Source organism: Mytilus californianus, unplaced genomic scaffold (genome assembly GCF_021869535.1).
Source record: "Mytilus californianus isolate M0D057914Y unplaced genomic scaffold, xbMytCali1.0.p SCAF_3, whole genome shotgun sequence".
NCBI classification, from domain to species: Eukaryota; Metazoa; Mollusca; class Bivalvia; order Mytilida; family Mytilidae; genus Mytilus; species Mytilus californianus.
In genome coordinates, this window is record NW_026262679.1 from 74,118,464 (window position 1) to 74,140,922 (window position 22,459).

Here is a 22,459-nt window from a genome sequence, read left to right on the forward strand (position 1 = left end):
TTGACCAGCTGGGGACTTTGAGCGGTCCATAGCCTCCTCCCTTGCCGAATCACTATAAAGTCCACAAGTATTCACAAAACAGGAGTTTGGGCGTGAATGTGATGTGAATTTCATAAGCATGGCATACCGGGAAATGCCCGAAAAAAGTTATAATTTTCTGCATAAAATGGTCCAAAAAAACTTTTCGCCTCGCTTCGCTCGGCGATAGTTATGATTGCACTTTATGTAAGTCCAGCTACGCCCCTGCTTACAACAACCACTTCAAACTGTAGAGACATCAACAGAATGCCTATTAGAACTAAAGTTGCAACAGGAAATTACATACTGCAATCAAATAGAGCCAAATTCAACAAATGTGAGGTATCTGCCACCTGCAAAATTTATAATAAAGCGGACGAGACTATTGAACACTTTCTTATCTCTTGTACTCATCTAGAACCGGAAAGAGAAAATCTTCTAAAAGTGATACGTGAGCAATGTCTTAGACTGGTAGAACAATTTAACATTAGTTTGGATATAAACTTAAACCATGTGATAATTAACCCATACTACCTTGTGAAATTCTGTGCTTGCACTCAATCTAGTGATCTATGTAGCTTTATTAGCTTGCATGGTGAACCTGCTTGTAGAACACTTATATATAACCTGCATATGCAAAGGTACAAGCTCATAAACACTGGACAGAAAAACTTAAGAAAGTCAAATCTAGCTAAGTAGTAGTTGTGTGTGGTCTGTAAGTTATTATTATTTAAAAGAAAATATATTTTAAATCTCATAATTAAGACTTGATGTGCGATACTGGTGAAGGAATATATTGGCATACTTGTATAGTGTACAGACTGTATTATAATTCTATTGGTGATTAGATTTATATCGGATTTATTACTTCATACTGAAGGTGTGCCTATATTGGCAGAATATATGAAGATACAGATGGATGCACATTTACATTGGTGACGGATAACGTTACAGACGAACAAATGTTAAAGGAATTAGATGTTCTGGATATGGACGCAAGAGACCCCAGATTAAAAGTTGAACTGCAAAGGGTTAGTTTTTTTTATTATTTCATTAAAATGTTCGAATGTTTTAATATTTTAATATTCATTTATAATTCTGAGGAAATTTATTTCACAAGAATCTTTTTGAGAGTTTGGATGAATCATTCCACATTTTAATTTGTACAAGTCGTACATTTATTAAAAAGGATTTCAAAATGTTCATGATTAAAATCACATGTTGACTAGCAATAATTTACACAAAAAATTCAGCTTCATTTAGAAAAACCAGACGCTATCTAATTTTAACATTTCAACATCATTGTTATTGAGCAACCTCGTTAAGTCTAGATGTCAGCAATGTATAACAAATTGGGTGCGGATCCAGGATTCTGAAAGGGGGATCTAGCAAGCCAACATTTTGAGTAATACAATGAAAAAGTCTATGCATTTACCATATATTAAGCTCCTTAAAAGGGGCTTGCTCCCTGCCCCTCCTAAAAAAAAATTCAAACCTATACATGTAGCTGTACAGTGGAGCCTATGGAATACAATCCAAGTATAAATCTCAATAACCGAAAACCAACTTATATTTTCCAGTATAATATAAACACATTTATATATCTTTATAAACTTTATTTGTTTGTTTATTTGTTGTAGGAGCGATTTTTTTTTCATTTAAAAATATAGGACAACAGAGTTGGTGTACGTGGGTTCGATTCCCACCCTAGGCATTCATTTATATCGGCTGGTGCAAGTGGGCAGTTTAGCTTAGTGGCCCCGCACTGACTCTGTTGTTCAAATGTAAAAAAATTCAGGCAGCCAGGTCTTGCTATCTTTCTTTTTCTTGAAGACCCTTTACAACAAAACCATGGTATAATTGTGAAAATTATACCATAGATATCTATGGTATAATTTTCGGTTATTGAGATTTATACTTTGGTTGCATTCCCATAGGTTCCATTGTACAACTATAGGTTAACATTGACCTACCACTAGTGGTTACCCATAAACTGACCTAATCACAAAGTTATACATTGTTGACGCCGACGTCGGAAACAGCATACTCAAGTCTCGCTTTTTGACCCCTTCAAGGCAAGACATTATTATTTCTACCTACTCTATCAAATTCATAATCCCTGAAATATAAATGAAAATATCTGCCTAGTAGCTTTTACCTCAATTTATGTGCATTATTGTATCATTTTAAAACATAAACAGAAATAATAACACATCATTAAATAAAAATTCGTAAAAGTTCCGCGGAACCCAGTGTCTCGCCTACTTTTGCAGTTAGTCGCATGCTCAACAAAAATGGGGGGGAAATTATTAAAAATTTTCCTCTAGATACTATCTTTTGATCGTAAGAAGTTCTGTTCAAGTTTGGTAAAAATCCCAGAAGGTTTATGAATCTTAATAAATGTTTTAAAAACTAGGTATATTTATGGGGGGTAGGAGGGGTCCTGATCCCGAAATCCCGGGCTTAATAACATGGAATCCCGAGGTCCCGAATTTAAAAAAACTTTAATCCTGACATCCCGAAATTCGAAAAAAGAATTCCCGGATCCCGAAAGGATCAATCCCGAAATCCCGAGCTTAAAAACACCTGATCCCGGAGTCCCGATAAAGGTCCTACCTCCCCCCCCCCTATTTATAAGTAATATACGAAAAAACAGGAAATAAATTTTACAAAATTTCCTTCTAGATACTAGCTTTTTTTTTATCATAAACAAGCTTCTGTCCAAGTTTGGTACAAATCTAGGATAGTTTAAGAAAGTTATTAAAATTTGAAAAACTTTACCACAGAGTGAATGTAATGTTAACTGGCAGAAAAACTAAGTCCATTTATGAGTAAAATACGGATAAATAGGATTTTTTTTTACAAAATTTACTTCAGTGGATGATCATAAAACAAGCTTCTGTCCAAGTTTGGTTGAAATGCAGGATATTTTAAGAAAGTTATTAAAATTTCAAAAACTTTTAACCACAGAATGAATATTTGTGGATGCTATGTCTCGCGTTTGCGACAAAATTCGCAGGCTCGACAAAAATTTTAAAATAATCGTTGCGTTTGTGTCTTTAAAAAAAATAAAATTCTTAAAATAGACAATCGAACAGATCTGGAAATGTTCTTTATGCAGACAATTTAACGGAATGATGTTAATATATCCCTTTACAATATTACCGTTTTCTTCTTTTGTCATCAATCTAAAAGATTTTATTATGAACTATTTGGGATAAACTGTGTTATGGTTATCCTCATAAATGAAATTGACCCTTTACTTTGCGGGTGGTAAACTGTTATTTTCGTGTAATGTGTTTCCTGTCAAACAGAGGGCAGGACATGGGTGAACAAAAGTACATTCTATTTGAAGAAAACAGACAATAAAAAGAGAAATTCATTGAGCAACAATCAAGATCTATGAGGGAAAACTTGATATTTCAAGGTTCCCAGAAGATTACAATCCAGATGAGGACACTGAAGCAATTCTGAAAGACTATAAAAAATGAAATACAAATAAAAGAGGAAATAAACTTTCATGTTGTTCATAGACTTTAACCAGAAAAGGACAAAAGTCCAAGGGGCATAGTGGCTAAAGTACAAGGTACGATAAGGCCTGTTTTTGGCCCCCCTATTTTCTCATTTTCAAATTCTGTTTTGGAAAGCTACTTATTATGTTACAATATTCCCTGAGGATTGAAGTTTGTTTGGATGAACTTCAAAACCAATAATTTTAGCAACTGGGTGAGGTGAGGGGGGTAAACTTTATATTATTATTCAAATATTGTAATTATTATTCACTTTGCAGGTGTTCCGTACAACTAATTTTTAGTTTTTTAGTGCCTGCGCCAACGTGACCGAGGAATTTTTTTATTCCAATGTCATGAGAACTTTTTGCTGTCTAAATCGCTATAATTTTCTCCGGGTCACGTAGGCGCACGCTATTAAATATTAAGAAACAATGGCCAAAAATCGTACTTTTTCCTTCTTTTGACGTTCTGATGCCCTTTTACCCCCCTCAACTCACCATTTTTTTTGAAATTAATGGTTTTGAAGTTCATCCAAACAAACTTCAAACCTAAGGGAATATTTAAACGTGATAAGTAGCTTTCCAAAACAAAATTTACAAAATGAGAAAATAGGGGGGCCAAAAATGGGGCCTTATCGTACCTTGTCCTTTGAGTGACGAAAAGACAGGAATATGGTGTTAAGTACTGCAATTCAAAAACTGAAAAACAAAAAGCAATTTGTTGTTCATATACAGTATTCCATTGAAATCATTGAGCCTAGAAGAGAACTAGTTCCCATACTGAAGGATGCCCGAGCCGTAAAGGACACGAGGCAGTTCTAAAGGAGGACAGCCTATATATAGACAAAAAACGCTGTTATTCTAGGACATCTAGTCAAGATCCTCCACCTCCTGTAGCAATGGATCATGGTAATGGTGAATAAGACAGATGTACAAGAGAACAGAGTAGTGAAACTGAGAACAAAGACAAACATAAAAACAATCAATGTGTAAATAATGATCTTAAGATATTTTTCTTAAATGTTTGTGGACTTAAATCTAAGTTGAAATTTAAAGAATTTACAGATAATAATTATACAAAACTATGATATTTCAATATTTGTAGAAAGCAAACTTGATAATCTAAATGTCTTTGATGTTCCAAAAGATTATACATATGTTACAAAGAATAGAAAAAAATGTGTAAAAAATCAGGTGGTATAGCAGTTATTTACAAGAAAAACTTAGAAACAAGTTTAGCATTTATATTGAGTGAAAGTCAATTTGTACAGTGATTGAAAGTATCAAAAACATTTTTGGTTTGCAAAATGAAGTAATTGTATTTATCATTTATATACCACCTGAAGGTTCGAAATATTCAAATTTAGAAGCTTTTGATGAAATTGAGAATGAATTGATGTCTTTTAAGAAAGTATCAGATGTACACACAAAGACAGGTATTTTGAATGATTTTGTATTAGCTGATGAAACTCTGTTAGATCTATTTCACTTAGACACTGACAACGAAATTATTTCATATATATGTTAGATTAAGAAAATCTTAAGTCTTATAATATTCCATTACAAAGAGTGACACAGTGTAGTTGTCAACCTAATACTTATGGGTATAAATTACTTAATTGCTGTAAAAAAATGAATATGTATATATATTGCTAATTCCCGTATTGGTGTAGATAAAGGTGTTAGTAGAACTACTTGTAAAAATACAAGTCTAGTAGATTATTTACTGTTGTCAAAGCTTTTTACACTAGTCAACTAATTTGAAATACAAGAGTTTGATTTATTGTTATCTGATGTGCAAAGTGCAATACACACAGGGGCGTAGCTGGACTTACATAAAGTGCAATCATAACTATCGCCGAGCGAAGCGAGGCGAAAAGTTTTTTTGGACCATTTTATGCAGAAAATTATAACTTTTTTCGGGCATTTCCCGGTATGCCATGCTTATGAAATTCACATCACATTCACGCCCAAACTCCTGTTTTGTGAATACTTGTGGACTTTATAGTGATTCGGCAAGGGAGGAGGCTATGGACCGCTCAAAGTCCCCAGCTGGTCAAGGGTAGCACCCTAGTCGGGGATCCAGGGCAGCACCGTAAACGGTGGTCCAGGGAAGCGAATCCCCATGAAGCTCCGGGCATATGAGTAATTACAGTGACTGCTTTGAACATGAAAAATACCCTATCTGTTTTTTACTATACCATATTTTCATGAAACGATAGTAAAAGTCTAGTGAGTTCCGTAATTTGCTGCTTATATTATTAACATGGTTATTTTCAAATATAAAAAAAAAATTATAAAACGGGAAGATCAGGAAGAGTCGACAACCGAAGCATTAATCAATGGACAATTGACAAACCCGGGAACAGATAAGACACAAAATGAGAAACAAAAACATTCAACATTGAAAACTAAATACAGATGAAAAACACGGACCCAGAAAACAATGTGGCGACCTCCGGTGCTCCAAAAGGGTAAGCAGTTCCTGCTTCTTGCAAGACACCCGTAGTGTGTCTCACGAAGCTCATTCTCAAATCAAAGGAGAGGTTTCTACGACAACGGTAGAAGGTCATTTGGGACACAGATACCCCAGGTGAATCAATAGTCTTTTGGACGAACGGACAATGGGAATACGAAATCTAACGGCCACTTTAATTTTAAGTCTTGACCTATAAGTAAGGGATATAAATCTAAGATGTTTTCAAGGTGATTGTATTGAGCCTGTATAATTAAATGTTAATACTGCATGTAAGACTTAAAATATAGTTAATATCGAAAGTCCATATATCTATTTTTTGCCAAGGCAAATGATCGCAGAACTCTCTCGGTGTTGATATCCATTTCTTTGTGAACATGTATGAGCGCCAACGAAGATAGTCTGTCCTGTACCATGGTTGAACGGAGATAAGTTTTCGGTCGCCTTAATGCACTAAATGACCGTTCAGTAGTTGATGTAGTTACTGGCATTGTAACTAGAATTGAGAAGATTGCGAATATTGAAGGATATATAGTTCCTTATTAGTCACTGCTACAGACGACATCAGAGATTTGGGCTTTAAACACCGCCCGACACGATAATCTGTAAAGACTAAAGACTATCCGTAATTCAATTTCAGATTTTTTTTTTTTTTGGTGAAAAAAATGTGCAAGCAAATGATTTTTTGCGTAAAGGCAGCTACGCGCCTGAACTACCCTTTGCTTCCCTGTCAGCTTTTCTTTGTTTTGCATCTCTTTTTTTACTTGTGTCTTAACACTATTGTGAATAATATAAGATTAAAGACAAACTGTTCTTAAATTTGAGTGTGCATTGCTGCATGCTTGAGATACCATTTTGTTTATATATTATAAATAAAAAAAGATTTTATCATATGTCGACCTTAACCAAATTACTGTAGACTTGAAATTCCTTACTTGATTAAAGATTACCAGACTTAGGTCTTCTGTGCTTATATGGATGCAGATAAATAAACCTTATTATTACCAGTGTCTAGCACTAATACATGATTATTGGTCCAAGTCAGCATGAAGAATATTTCTGTGCATTCAAAGTGTCATTTTCTTCTTAATTTACCTTTTAACAAAATGCTCTGAGCAAAACTTGTAGAGAACCATTAATAGGATTATGCATAAATGCATAGGGATAAAAAACCTAAAAAGAATTGCCAAAATTGTATAAGGTTAACTTTGCAGGAAGGAGTTGTCTGTATAAGACAAAGTTCAACTGAAAACTTAAATAAAACAATGCTAATGAAAAAGCCATTACTTTTCCAATCTGGCAGTAAAATCAATGCTAAAAAGAGGTGTATTATTACAATCTGAACACAAAAAAACATTTCTACAACTCTCCCAGGGGTATGTAGGTGTCCAGTTACAAGTGAATACTGTGAATTTATCAATATACCTTTTCACCCTGTGTTTTTTTTTATTTTCGTCACTCATCCTAATCAGGCCAGTCAATCAATTTCGTAAAATCTGTTTTTTATATTAACGACTAATTGTTTGTGTTCTAAACCTTTAGCAAACAACAATCACTCAAATAATTCATAGGCTCTTAAATTGGTTCCAATGAACAGGTTGCTCTCACAAAGTAACAGTTGGTTTAGATTTTCATACAGATTTAGTATTTTTTTTGAATATTTCTATCAAAGTGCAATAACTCTGAAACTACAAATGTGAATAAAAATGGTTAATATAAAACAGGAATTTTTATAAAGGCAGGGTTGGCAAAGTATGAGCAGGATGAGAAAACCCAGGTGAAAAATAATCTACCGATAGGTATTTATAGTTTGGGCAATATTCCTTGTAATTGGTAATAATTGGCATTGTGAGTTTTAAGTAGCCTCTATAAAGAATGTTAAGACATATTGTCATTTCATGGTTTTATTTCTAAATAAAGATAAACATCAAAGACCCCCTCCCCCCCCTCTAAAAAAAATAATGTCATCACTGCAGGTGAATAGTGTAAAAGTGAAATGTTGACTGTCAAAAACCAAGTCTATTAAGCATTAAATTATACAAAAACAAAACTACAAAGTGAGAATTGGAGCACATAGGTCTAGGACGACTGTAGGAGGAGTTATCCAGAAACAGTATGCACCTCTTATGCAAGTAAATACTCTAAAAAATGACAAAGTTCAACTATCTCCCAAAAGAGCAAATATTAATAAATATCAAAACCCTGACCACATCCACACCTTCAATATATATACAAACAGCCAGCAAAATGAAAACTTCCTAGCATTCAAACTGTAGGAGGAGTTATCTGGAATAGCTATATACCCATAATGGGACGGACGGACCGACGGACAGGGGTAAAACAATATGCCCCCTCCCCACTTTTCAGTAGCGGGGGGCATAAAAAATCTGTTGATTGTTCCTGGCTTTAGCTATAGAGTTTACAAATTACTTGTTGGTTGTTATTGAGTTTGTCGATTATTGTTGATTATTGTGGACTTCTAGATTCTAGACTATAGATTTTGTCAGTAACATTTTTAATTGTTCCTGACTTTTGACATAGATTTTGTCAGTGCCTTGTTGATTGTCCCTGACTTTTGACAGATTTTTCAGTTACTAGTTGATTGTTCCTGACTTTTGATATTGGTTTTGTCAGTTACTAGTTGATTGTTCCTGACTTTTGATATTGGTTTTGTCAGTTACTAGTTGATTGTTCCTGACTTTTGATATTGGTTTTGTCAGTTACTAGTTGATTGTTCCTGACTTTTGACATAAATTTTGTCAGTGCCTTGTTGATTGTTCCTGACATTTGATATTGATTTTGTCAGTTACTTGTTGATTGTTCCTGACTTTTGATAATTTGTAGTTACTTTTTGATTGTTAAACAACATATTTTAAGTACATCCTAAAAAAATAATGATCCTTATGATATTGTGTAACTATATCTATGTATATCTAACCTACACTATGAAACATACATGAAATGTGAATGATTAAATACCATAGTAAAAATGAAAAATTGTAATGCCACATATCTGACAATTTATTATTCTTAAAATACATAGCATACAATAGCTTTGAACACAATAAGGTAATATCACAGTTTTAAATACTATTTTTCAGTTCTCTTCACAATTATATGTAAAACATATGATTTTAAAATGACTTCATCAAAATGTGTTTGATGTAACTGCTGTACAGTCAGTCTGACTTGGAGTGCATTCTGTACAAAAAATATCATTTCTTGTATATAATAATGTATACATAGTTCATCACATGTATAAGTCTTGTATAGTCATTCTTTAAACTTCCATTCCTGTCGACACATTGGACACAGTTGATTAACCTGCTGGGAGTTCAACCATTTCATAATACAATGGATATGGAAACAGTGAGAACACTCTCCCCAAACTGAAAAAAAAGTAAGATATGAATTAGTCATTACAGAAATAATGAAAGCTTAATAATTTCTCATAAAAATTTATGTACCAAACAATATCATGAGTACAAATTTATAAAAAATTACAAAACTTAGAATGTTTCGAAATACTAAGAATTTTCTACCCCAGGAAAAGATTACCTTAGCTGTGTTTGGGAAAACCTTTCGGAATTTTGGGTCCTCAATGCTCTTCAACTTCATACTTTTTAACTCTTTTGATTCAAGCATCACTGATGAATCTTTTGTAGTCGAAACACGCGCCTGGCGTACAAAATTTTAAGTCTGGTATCTATGATGAGTTTATCATACTACACCACTCATGTCTCCAAGATGTATATAGTTATAATTTCAATAGCATAAAATTATCTCCAACAGTTTTCCATTTTCTCCATTTGAATGTTGTGTTTTTGTTGAAACAAATGATGCAATAAAAAATGCAATAACAAAAAGACACTTAGCAAGCTGTTGCTTAACACATTTGAAGGTTAGTATTTCTTTTCAGTTATACATATGATTTGTACAACTTTTGTAAACATAATGCCTTGCAGTGACCTTTAGAACTTTGCTCCTTATCTTTATATATTAGTATCAGTAATTTACCTAAGGGACAGTCATCTCCAGGTAGCTTGCAGTCTGGACAACAGCCATCAAAAGCCATCCTACATATCCCACAATTCTCATCATTAGCAACCCATCTCCATGTAGCTACAGCTGTCCAACTATCAATAAATACACATGATCATATAAATGTTTGAATTTTTATTCTTACATGTAACTGCAAATATTTGTTGTTTATTGAATAAGGTTTGGTTCATGGCTTCTTTATCTCGTGATTAACAGTTAAAGAGTTTAAGACTTGAAAATGTTTTATGGGAAATTTGTTAACCAAATTGTTTGAGTTAATAATCAGAGCTTTTTCTTTGTGATATTTCACATCAGATTATCCAGATGCAAATTTTAGATTGCTACTAATATACAGGGTTTGGGGGGGGGGGATAAAAGAATAACCACTATTGGTCTCTTGTGGATAGTTATTTCATTGGATATCATACCACTTCTCCTTATTTTCAATATATGTAAGTATATCAACTTGTATACATGTATATAACTGTTTGGAATAGGTCAATAATACAAGTCTGACAGCAACCATTAAAGATAATAAATTACAATACCAGTCAACCCACATATTTTTTTAAATGATTTATTAAACTTAGTATTCAGATTCATATTTTGATAAAAAATATCATATATAAATACTTACCCTGAAAGTTAAACAGTCAAATGAAGCAGAATCAAATATGAAAAAGAAATAAAATAAACATGATATAACATAAAGGTAGTTGTATAATATACATTTATAATGCTGTTTTCAGTTTCTGTCTCTTTAGAAGTTTTTGAAATATAAATAGACAAAATCATGAAAATTAAGGGCAATAACTTCCATAAGGCCAAGCCAGGTGAGTTAAAACAATTTAACAAAAAAAGATCATTTCAAATAATACACATTTACACTTGTTATATATTCATGGTGCATTTCAAGCTTGTGTGTTTGATGAACATTCAATTTTTAACAGAAACAAACTAAAAAAAGATAAATGTACCAAGGGGCAATTAAAAACCATAAGTCAAAGAAAAACTTTTTGATATATGACCTCAATTGACCCTTCAGTATATTTTCTACATGCACTTATTGTCTACTATAAAAATAAGAAAATGTGGTATTATTGCCAATGAGACAACTCTCCACTAGAGACCAAATGTCACATAAATTAACAACTAAAGGGACTGTACAGCCTTCAACAATGAGCAAAACCCATACCGCAGCTATATAAGGTACCGAAATGAAAAATGTAAAACAATTCAAACATTAAAACTAAGCTCACAGGGCTACAAAAATTATCTCCCTTTGCAAATTTTTTTAATGAAATTTCAGTTTCTTACTTACATTACAATTTCGGTACAATCTTAAACTTTGCAGATGTCATTTGAATGTAGAAATATTCAAGAAATTGACGCTATGTTACATTATTATGTATAAAGTTCTATGTATTAATAAAGAAATCACAATTTCATTAAAAAAATATCGGAGATAAATTTTTACAACTCAACCAAGCTTATATATAGCCTAGTATATGAGTTATAAGCTTGAACACAATAGATTCATATCATTTTCATTTTAAAACATGAGTACCATAATACTATTTTTCTATACACTGTTTCTATTACATTTTTTGCACGTCTTTTATGGGCAATCTGGATACCTGCTTCCTTAAACTAGCAGGGAGATTGTGCATGTATATGTTCTAAATCTTACTAATATCTCTATATTCTTATTTACATCTACATCTACAGCATTGAATCCCTATGCTCAGCTAACTGGCATACATGTTATGCCAAACAAAAACTAAAATGACGTAAAAGAATGTCATCTTAATCCAAATATTTTATGGCATGGTAGGGATTGGAATCAAACTGTATTAGATATACTGATCCAGATAGTCATGATTGGAATATTTCTATTTATTATATACTTAGTAGTAAATATAGGTAAATTGTATGCGTAATACAATTGATGACAATGTTGTATCCGCCATCCGTGATGATATCGATATCAGTCACGGTTGCAAAGGCTTTATCAAAACCCTAATCTGTATGACGTCACATAATCAATATCAGTCAAGGTTACAAAGGTTTTTCAACCAAATATGTATTATGTCACGACTCGTGAAAAATATCTAAGGAGAGATTAGTTGTACTTGAGGTAGATGTATATAATAAAGTGTATATGATATGGCTTTATCAATATCACACACAGTATCAACCCTCAACCAATATAATCCTTTGATAGGAAAATATATAATGTTTTTTAGCATTAAATCCTCCAAAATTTCATTTTTTTTATGGAATTACACCCCCTTTCAAAAATCCTTGATCCCAACTTGGTCACATAATGTGCAAATTCTTACACAAACTTTTTTTGTTTTTGTTTTACAAAATCTTTGATACCAATGTACAAAATTTCAACGATTTGAAAATATATGATACGAAATAGTAATTGTGTATTTAGTCTATGAAGTACAAAATGGTTAATGCAGTTGGCCCATTAAGTACAAAAGTCAAAATGGTAAATGCAGTTGGCCCATAGACAGGTCAGGAATAACCATAAATTGGTGGATTATACCTATATTCAGGTATAATCCACCATTTGACATATAATGAGATACACCAATTGAGGTATAATGCAGTTTTTATAAAAAAAAATTTTAAAAGAGATATTTTAGCATCTTTTTGCATTTACCATAACAAGCTTTGATGACCACTGAGTGATGACATGTTATTGATTCTGACACTTCGTGCTGCAATTTGTTATAGAAACCCAAAAACTAACAAAACCCTCCTTTTCCTACTTTTAAATTCTCAGTTTTCACCTATTAGATCTTATTTTTGTTCTGTATTCTTCCTGTCCATTTTGACTAACAAATCTTTAAAGTTGGAACTGATGCAGACTTAATGAAACCAGTCATGAATATCCATCAATTGTGGATTATACCTCAATTTCAATTGAGGTATATAGATATAAGAAGATGTGGTATGAGTGCCAATGAGACAACTCTCCATCCAAGTCAAAATTTATAACAGTAAACCATTATAGGTCAAAGTACGGTCTTCAACACGGAGTCTTGGCTCACACCGAAAGCAAGCTATAAAGGGCCCCAAAAATTACTAGTGTAAAACCAACGGTCTAATCTATATAAAAAACGAGAAACGAGAAACACTTAAGAACCACATCAACAAACGACAGCTACTGAACATGATCAGATTCCTGACTTAGGACAGGTGCAAACAATTGTAATCCACATTTTCACAAAATGCAGCACAGGAAGTCGGAATCAATTACATGTAACAAATGAGAACTCATCAAAGCTTAAGATGGTACTGAACATGCAAAAAGATGCTCGAACATCTCTTTAAAAAAAATTGTGATAAAAACTGAATTATACCTCAATAGGTCTATCAATACAAAAAAAATGTATGTCAAATGGTGGATTATACCTTAATCATGTGAATTGACATATAATTCACCAATTAATAGACCTTATCGCTATTTGGAAATCTGCGCTGCTAGACCAGAGAATCTGCGCCTCTTCATTGTGGCGTCAGATATTTTCTATTCCTGACCTCAGGCTGATAGACATGATATAGTACGAAATGGTTTTGATTATCATGATTATGGGTATGAAATGGTAAATGTTGGGAAAGAAGTGGCAATTTTGGGTACGAAATTGTCAAGGTATTGGTCCGGGTACACAGTTATCGTCCTTTGATTTTCGTTGTCCACGAATATAGTCCCTAGTGTGGACAGTGTGTTACTTGTCGATTTTTTTTATACCCCTTCCGAATTTATTTCTCCATGTTTTATGACTCAAATAGTAAGTAGGGGGGGTGAAATGACACTGTAAAAAAATTTGGGTCATGAATTTTAAAGTAAAGTAGTGATTTGGTCCAGCTGAAAAATGTTAAAAATTAGCACATCGGAAGCTGTCAAAAGATTTGAAGACCCCCTTAGCATGAAATTGTCCATATTTTGAGTTAGAGCCGATGAAGTTTTCTATAATTTTGATATAATTTGTCCCAAAAGTAGTACAACACACTGTAAAAATATTATTGAGAAAGCGCAGGTGGGATTTTTTTAATTTTCATTTATTGTCTAAAAGAAATGCACTACGAAATAACTGTGTACTCGGACCTAAGAGGTGAAATCAGGAAATATAGAATCTGTACTTTGGCAACTTCCCTGAATGATTTGATGGTGTCAATTTATCAAATAGCATAAAACTAAAGGATTTAAACTTTTATTTGATAGAATTTCTGCAAAAATGACCAATTTTGGCATTTTATGGTCAAAATAAGCATTTCATAGCTTTTTCAATTTTGATGCATAAGTGGCATTCTGACTTTCTATCTGACAGGTTTTTATGTGTCAATATTTGTGTTTCTATGCTTCAATCCAGTTGTATTACTCATTTGTGAACTCTGAATCTACAGAAAAGAAGATTATCTCAGACAATATGCGCAAAATGTGTTGTATATATGATCCACGTCTAACGCCCTGTTTGGATCAAGTTAAATGTGAGGAGCTTGGAACATAAAAGTTGAAGTCCATTATAAAGACCTCATTAAATTTGTATAAAAAGCACTTAACAATGTCTTTTGTACCTGTTTTATGTCTCATAATATCTTTCTTTTCTTCTGTAGGATAGCAAGTGGTTCAAATATAAGCCTGTTGAGACTAAAATTGCATGCATGTTTTTCACTAAAAAGTGAAAAATCTTTGTATCAGACCATACTGTCTGCAAAAAAAGTTGAATGCAAGAGTCTTTTTATGCTCAGATTTATTGTATCATGTCACCTGAGTATAGAAATGATAGAAAAGACACAAAATTTTATTTCATATAGCTTCAATATGCATTTTTAAATGTAAATATGTGATACGGCCTAAATTGACCCTAAATTATTTTCAGTCTTACTTGGCCTAAGACCCTTTTAAACTAATGTGATATGTTATTTGTAAGTTTTCTTTCCATTTAAAGTACATTAAATACATATGTAAGGATTATTTATAACCAAAAAGCTTTACAAATTTAAAATTGCTGGAAAATATTACATCTTCATGTAAGGCCCCCCTTCATTGGAAAACCTCCATTTTTAGCCACAGGCTCATATAAATTTGACTTTTTAATAATTATGATAAGTCTGATAAATCAAATGAGTACTCTATTGCTTTTAATACATAATATATTATATATTAAGGCATTTCAAAAGAATTTTTTTGCAATATTTTAATTTTTTAAGCCCCAAATGTTAATAGTTGAAAATTTTCAATTTTAACGTCTAAATTTAACACTCAAAGTTCAATATAGAATTAGTCATATTGTCTATAATATATATCCTATTGCCATGAAACTTTGTAAGCAGTCTTATAATTTAATAAGCTTTAGTCATACCAAGTTTCATTAAGATTGGTCAACTTTTTCTACCCTATTAGGTCCGGGTACACAGTTATCGTCCTTTGATTTTCGTTGTCCACGAATATAGTCCCTAGTGTGGACAGTGTGTTACTTGTCGATTTTTTTTATACCCCTTCCGAATTTATTTCTCCATGTTTTATGACTCAAATAGTAAGTAGGGGGGGTGAAATGACACTGTAAAAAAATTTGGGTCATGAATTTTAAAGTAAAGTAGTGATTTGGTCCAGCTGAAAAATGTTAAAAATTAGCACATCGGAAGCTGTCAAAAGATTTGAAGACCCCCTTAGCATGAAATTGTCCATATTTTGAGTTAGAGCCGATGAAGTTTTCTATAATTTTGATATAATTTGTCCCAAAAGTAGTACAACACACTGTAAAAATATTATTGAGAAAGCGCAGGTGGGATTTTTTTAATTTTCATTTATTGTCTAAAAGAAATGCACTACGAAATAACTGTGTACTCGGACCTATTAAATGACTAGCTACCAAATAAATAAGTACTTTCCAATACACCTTGTCGCTATTTGGAAATCTGCGCAGGTCATACAATCACTTTTTCATTGTGGCGTCTGATATTTTCTATTGTGACTTCAAAATTTTACAGATACACATAAGATTTTTATAGGTAGAAATATGACCATTATTTAATTTATTAATGGCATTAAAGAATAAAATCCTTGACTCAATTAATCCATGATTATGACCCTGTTAAAACTGCCTAGTTCTAGTGCCTTATTGGTTGTTCAGTATTCTAATTAAGTATTGAAAAACTTGCTTTTTACAGTCACTTTCATAGTTACAGCTTCTCGCTTGTGAGTCTGGTGGTGTTTTGTATTTCTTAGATTATTTCCCTTGGTACTGTTCAGGGAGACTTCACGGTACCAGATTTATCAGTCATTATCCTTTTGTTATCTGCATTAAATACATACAATAAGATGCGAAAATGTATCAATAACATAATGTAAGCATTATAAGAAAATCAATTAGACATGTAATTGAATGATTGCTATGTTTACTTATTACAAAATTTCGAAACTAAGGGATCCCGGGAAAATGGCGGCGCCCATGAAAAACAATTCCCAGCCTTTCTGCATGTTTAAATGAAAACAGCAGAGTAAGGATAATGAAATAAAGAAAAAGTATGCACTTTTTTTAACTGCTTCCACTTAAGTTTAATCCGTCACACATGCACCTTTTTGTGGTATACTATAGACGGATCATAGTGATTTTTGAACAGATGAAAATTATTCCAGTATCAGGTTCATACGAATTCTGACCAATTCTAGTCACTTCGGCACCTGGTCAAATCGGCACCCGTGATAGTCAATTCGGCACCTAGTCAAATTTGGACCTGGTTAATTCGGCACCCGAGGTAGTTATTTCGGCACCTAGAATTAACATTATGTTTCCAATTAACAGGTTGGGGACAAGTCAGGAAAAGTGGGGTATTCCCTGTTTTCAGGGAACACCCCAGTTTTCTGGTGTTAAAAAACCCCAGTTTACGGGGACTTCCTTTTATTATTTCAATTTATAGTGAAATTTACAAAAGCGCACATTTTAACTGTATCAGTAGTATTTGTAAATACTTAAAGTATTTCAGGAACAACCAAACATGAATGAGTGAAGCCTTGTTTTTTCTATAACTCAAAAACATACAAATCTTTTGTTTAGGAATCAAATGACCAAGCTACATGTACATGCTCCAGGTGTAACCGACCATAACTGAATTATGTTCACTTCTATTGAAAATTTCTATTCATTGAATTTAAATTCCCAAGTGATTAACTTACCTTATTGTCATCTCATAATTGGTGATCAATGTATGAATTGGTGAACAAAGGAATTGTTTTATTGTGAGTTGAGCATCAAATTAGACTTGACATTAGCTTAATTTTTGAACTAATAATAACACTTGCTATCATAAAACATTGTTATCACATGTAGAAGGTGCGCTTTTGTAGATTTCATACCATAAATTGAAAAGGAAAAAAAAGTCCCTGTATACTGGGGTTTTTTAACACCAGAAAACTGGGGTGAACTCTGAAAACAGGGAATACCCCACTTTTCCTGACTTGAGCCCAACCTGATTAAGTGAACTATTCATATACAAATCCTTGAACTATTGAAGACTTCTTTTTTTCCCATAACTTTTTTAAAATATTTTCACTCGAGGTGTCTGAAGTATATTTGTTTGCATAACAGAAGTTCCAATTGAAACTTTGTTATAAACAATGGGGCCATGAAATAATTGTTCCTATTGGAACTTATAATTATAAGAGCATTAAAGGAACCTCTTTTTCATGACAACTTCACATTACTGGTAAACATGGGCTACACGATTGGTGCCAATGTTATTCATTTAAAACAGACAAGAAATGCAGAAAATGAAACAATTTAAATTTCAATGATTAAATTAGTTTTTATCCTCATCTGTGGATTAAACATCAGCCCGATAATGGCTTCTTTGTTTATTTTTTTTTTAATTATATATGATCAAAAACTACCTAGAATTTGTTAAAACAACAAACAGGTTATTGTTTGTAATTGATATAAATTCATAATTTTTTAAAGTGATAACCATGAATCTAAACATTATTAATAGAATGTTGAGAAAACTCCAAACAGAAAGCAACTGATTAATAATTTTTATTAAGCAAAAATAGATATATTTAAAAAAAAAAAAACAGAAAAACTATTCTCAATTAAAAAGGAAAGAAAACAGTAGAAATTATATTAGGTGCCAGTTGAATAACCAAATGCCAAAGTGACTTTAAGTAGGTGCCGATTTGACTAGATGCCAATTTAACCAGGTGCTGATTTGACTTTTTCTATAGGTGCCAAATTGACCAGGTGTCGATTTTACTTGTACCCGGTTCATACAGCCAAGAATCGCATCCAACTTTTTACTCTTTTTCTTCAGGTTTTTAATCAAAATATAATCATAAGCTCAAGGGAAGGAGTAGCTTGTAATAGTAATATAAGGCAGGTGTTACCTGTGAAAGGGGAAGAAGTCAGAAAACCTTTAGAATACTTCACAATATCCCATTAACAGCAGATTTATATATATAAATATTCATTTAAAAAAAATTCCCAGCATAATTTCTGGTGTGAAAGTAACTGAATTTAATTAAAACATAATAATCTATGCATAAAAACAGAGACATATAATACATGTTATTATATGTAATATATGTCTCTGATAAAATCAAAGGTGTGACGTAGCAGCTCAAATACAGCATCCGTGTATCACTGTAGGTGAAGCTTTTCCTTAGATACGCTGATCACTCTATAACCAAGGGTAACTTATAATTATGGAACCTTGCAATACAAATTTCGTATCTGACAGGTGACAAAAGGTGTGAAAAAGATAAAATCTTTTAACATTTATTAAAATATCTATTTAAACTACCGTTATTTTCTTTTTATTAATAATTGGTATACTGCATACAAATATTAATATCTTTATGGAAAATTAAGATAATCTGATGATTTTGGTGAAATTGAAATTCTGTTAAAATGTTAACATTAAAATACATGTATATCTCTTTTATTTATGCAGTAGTATATGTCATCATACATTTATAAACTTTGTAAATACCTTTCAAATTCTTTGGAAGTCTTGGTAAAAGCTTAGTATCCATTCACAAAATTACTTAAAGTATATGATGTATTAACAGTGAACCTTTAAAAAAATATAATAAATTTTCAATTATAGAGGTATTATATTTTGACCAATGGACTGATTTGATACCGAAATTGTAAAAAAAACAAAACTGAAAGAGTTACATTTAGTAGGTTAGATACCAGGCCAGTGGATGAGAAAGTCAAGTTCTGTACTCATAACGTCTATTAACCTCCAGAAATGACATCAACAGTTGAAGTGAGAATTCCACTTGGTTGAGTTCTGCCAAGTACTCGAAAGGCAAATATTAAATGTCACAAATAGCTGATTACAGTTATCTTCTAAATACATACAAAAAGAAACAAAATTATTTAACGACAACCAATTAAACCCCAAACAAACAAAAAAACTGAAAAACATCCCACTCTGAAACAGTATAGAAATTGGCATAAGTGTTACTGCTTCTATATTCATATAGCAGAAAAAACTCAAACAGTGGTCAGAAAAGTGTCTTATTTTCTTGCTTTAGACGTTAAGCTCTGATTGAAGGTTGTATATGTCATTATACATCTTATCTCCAGATGCCCATTGGGAAATGGGTTTGCAAGTGGCTGTGTTGAATGTAGCAGGTGATAAAATTAAACCATTCGTTTAAATTAATGTGACAAGGGAAATATTGTTATTTATTTTTATGCCTCAGCCATAGCGGAGGCGGCATTAAGGTTTACCCTTGTCCGTCTGTACGTCCGTACGTCCATATGTCCTGAAGTTGGTTTCCTGTTCTCTGACTTTAGTGTCCCTTGACCAAATGTTATGAAACTTATACACAAAGCTTACTACCACAAAACACAGATCAAATTCGACTTTGGGTGGCTTCACTTTTACCGTTCCTGAGTTATGCCCCTTTATAAATGGAAAAATTGCTGAATTTTTCATTTCCATTCTCTAACTTTAGTTTCCCTCAACCAAATGTTATGAAACTTATACACAATGCTTATTAACATAAAACACAGATCAAGTAAGAATTTGGGTGGCATCTCTTTCACAGTTCTCTAGTTATGTCCCTTTATAACGTTTTATGCAAGCAGGGGCATCATCTGTGTCCCATGGACACATTCTCCATTTTTTTCTTTGTTCCTTCACCATGTTAACTACATTGCGGTTCTACACAAATTTCTCACTTTTTACTAATAGATCCCGTGATGTGAAGTTGGTTTCTCTTTATACTTCACATTGCGTCATTTTTTCTATTGTTACTCTTTGTGATGCTAAGCCATGGAGAAAACAAAAGTTGTGTTGATTCTGCTCAAGACAGCATGCAGGTACATTGTGAAGATATGTAGATGTATATGGTATTCCATGTAGAATGATTTTATAATTTAAAATAAAATAAATCTATGTGAATTGTTATTTTTTAACAGGATTTCCAAAGAAAAATATTGGTTATTAATTTGGTGATGTACGGCGGTCTTCTACTGCCAAACAGTGCCAGTGCAATAACTTGAAAACGCTTTGACGAAATCTTTTCAAATTTAGGTATGTTGTTTCCTGTGACTAAATAACTGCTGGATACCAAAAATCTACTATTACCAGATGACTAGGTTAATTCACCCTTCTAAATGTTTCTTTGATGTCAACATTTTTATTACCCCGATTAATTTGCACATAACCTTGATTAAGAAAAATCAAACAACAACACTCATGGTGTTAAATGTCAGATCTCCAAAAACCTTAAAATCAGCCCTGGAAGATGAAGATGTTCAACAAAAAAAGTTTTCTAGAAGACAATTATATCCAATTCAGTGCCCTCCTTGCTTTCTCCTATGTTGTATGCAAAAAGTTTAAACTACATAGGTACCCCTTCCAACACTAACAACATGTACTTTATGACATGGTACTAGTAGAAAAATCTCTCAGCAACATGCATAGGTTTGAGGCAGCAGGCCTTGGAAATCACTTTCAAATAATTTGGCTTGTGCCATGACCCCATTTACTAATTTAAAAGTGATCAAACCAGTGATGTCTCACAGCTTATTAATTTAGTGACCTGTTCTCATCACTATGGGTTTTCATCAGTTAAATTTTAACAAAAAATCTTCTTTAATAGAAAGAGCGAAAATTTAAATTGAAAAAATTATCAGCAAGACAAGTTCTACTCTTAAGCATGTTAAGTCAGCATGGCGAAAACCTCAGTTGACTCTCTACATGCATGTAGAAGTTTTTGCCTCTAAATACATGTAACGATATTTACCAATATTTTGCAATTTTGCTTATGATCTTGAAAAATATAATAGATAAATACATTGTAGAAACTTTTTATTTTAACGCAAAAAATGATCAGCAAGACAAGATCTACAAATTAGTCAAAATATCTGAAATCGTCAGTCCCCTGCTTATAAAAGTCATTGCCCTTGATGATTTTTACCCATATATTTTTAATTCCTAAACATGAATTGGTATAAATATACCAGAATTAGATAGACCTTTCCCCCTTTATCTATTATATGATTAATAAAATAATTGCTTGTTTTGTAGATGTGATATGGATTTTCCTGACAAATCATTTCAGTACCAACTGTACAAACCAAGTAAGAAAAGAGAAGTTTTCCTTTCCTATGGTTCTCATGACAACATAGATATTGATAACATAGCAGAAAAACAGTTTTATCCACAGAAGATTCCTGAAGGTTTTTTGAACAAAAAGATATCATTCAAGCCTTGTAGACCAGCACTTCCATTACATGAAAAACCACAAATTGGTAAGCATTGCCATGTCTTTGCCATATATTATGCAAGTTCTAGACCCAAAGATTCGTTTACCCCCACCCCACCCCACCCCACCCTCAAAGAAATTTAAAGAAAACATTTTTACTATTGCAACTAGCTCTTGGTTAACATTATAAGCCATGTTTCCAGTCATCACACGTAAGCTGTGGCAGACTTTTGACTCTGTCAGACTAATAAATAATAGTACAGAACAAATAACCATAGCTTTGTGAAATTTTGCTGTGGTTTTATCTAAATTATGTCAGTTTTTCATGTTAAAAGAAAATGTTGGTGTTAAGCAGAAGATATACAGATTTCAAATTTGCTGTCCTACATCCTTATTAAGATGAATGTATTGTTTCATGACATTGATTTTCATACAAAAATTAACCATTCCTGGTTTTATGAGGCAAACTTGTTATTATTTGGTATAATAATTTAATTTTGGATGTAACACGTCTTCTGATTGGCTGAAAGTGTTTTGTCTATTAGCTCATAGATATAAATTTGTAAGGTGACCGTGATGTCACCAACGTTTTTTTCAAAAGTTACTCCCATAAAATTGAATTAAAATTAAATTATAAGGAATGACTGTAATATTATTTCTGTCTATTCGAAAT

General features: G+C 32.5%; 2 protein-coding genes across 3 annotated transcripts in view; one reads left to right on the plus strand and one right to left on the minus strand.

Moving 5' to 3' along the window:
- Window positions 1–8,989: 8,989 nt before the first annotated feature.
- On the minus strand, window positions 8,990–10,691 carry LOC127733641 (anaphase-promoting complex subunit 11; the record flags this gene model as incomplete). Its single annotated transcript, XM_052242958.1, has 3 exons — window positions 8,990–9,394; window positions 10,023–10,141; window positions 10,684–10,691. Coding segments are annotated over 3 exons (243 nt in total), but the record flags the coding sequence as incomplete, so codon positions are not given.
- A 5,776-nt stretch (window positions 10,692–16,467) lies between these two features.
- The window catches only part of LOC127735075 (uncharacterized), a 104,337-nt gene continuing 98,345 nt past the window's right edge, over window positions 16,468–22,459 (plus strand). Inside the window, exons 1-3 of one of the 2 annotated variants that reach the window (XM_052245166.1) lie at window positions 16,468–16,590; window positions 20,495–20,609; window positions 21,609–21,832. In XM_052245166.1, coding sequence (XP_052101126.1) covers window positions 21,616–21,832 — 217 coding nt within the window. In that variant the 5' untranslated portion in view covers window positions 16,468–16,590; window positions 20,495–20,609; window positions 21,609–21,615. The remainder of the gene's footprint in view (window positions 16,591–20,494; window positions 20,610–21,608; window positions 21,833–22,459) is intronic. The other variant, XM_052245167.1, reaches the window with a different exon arrangement.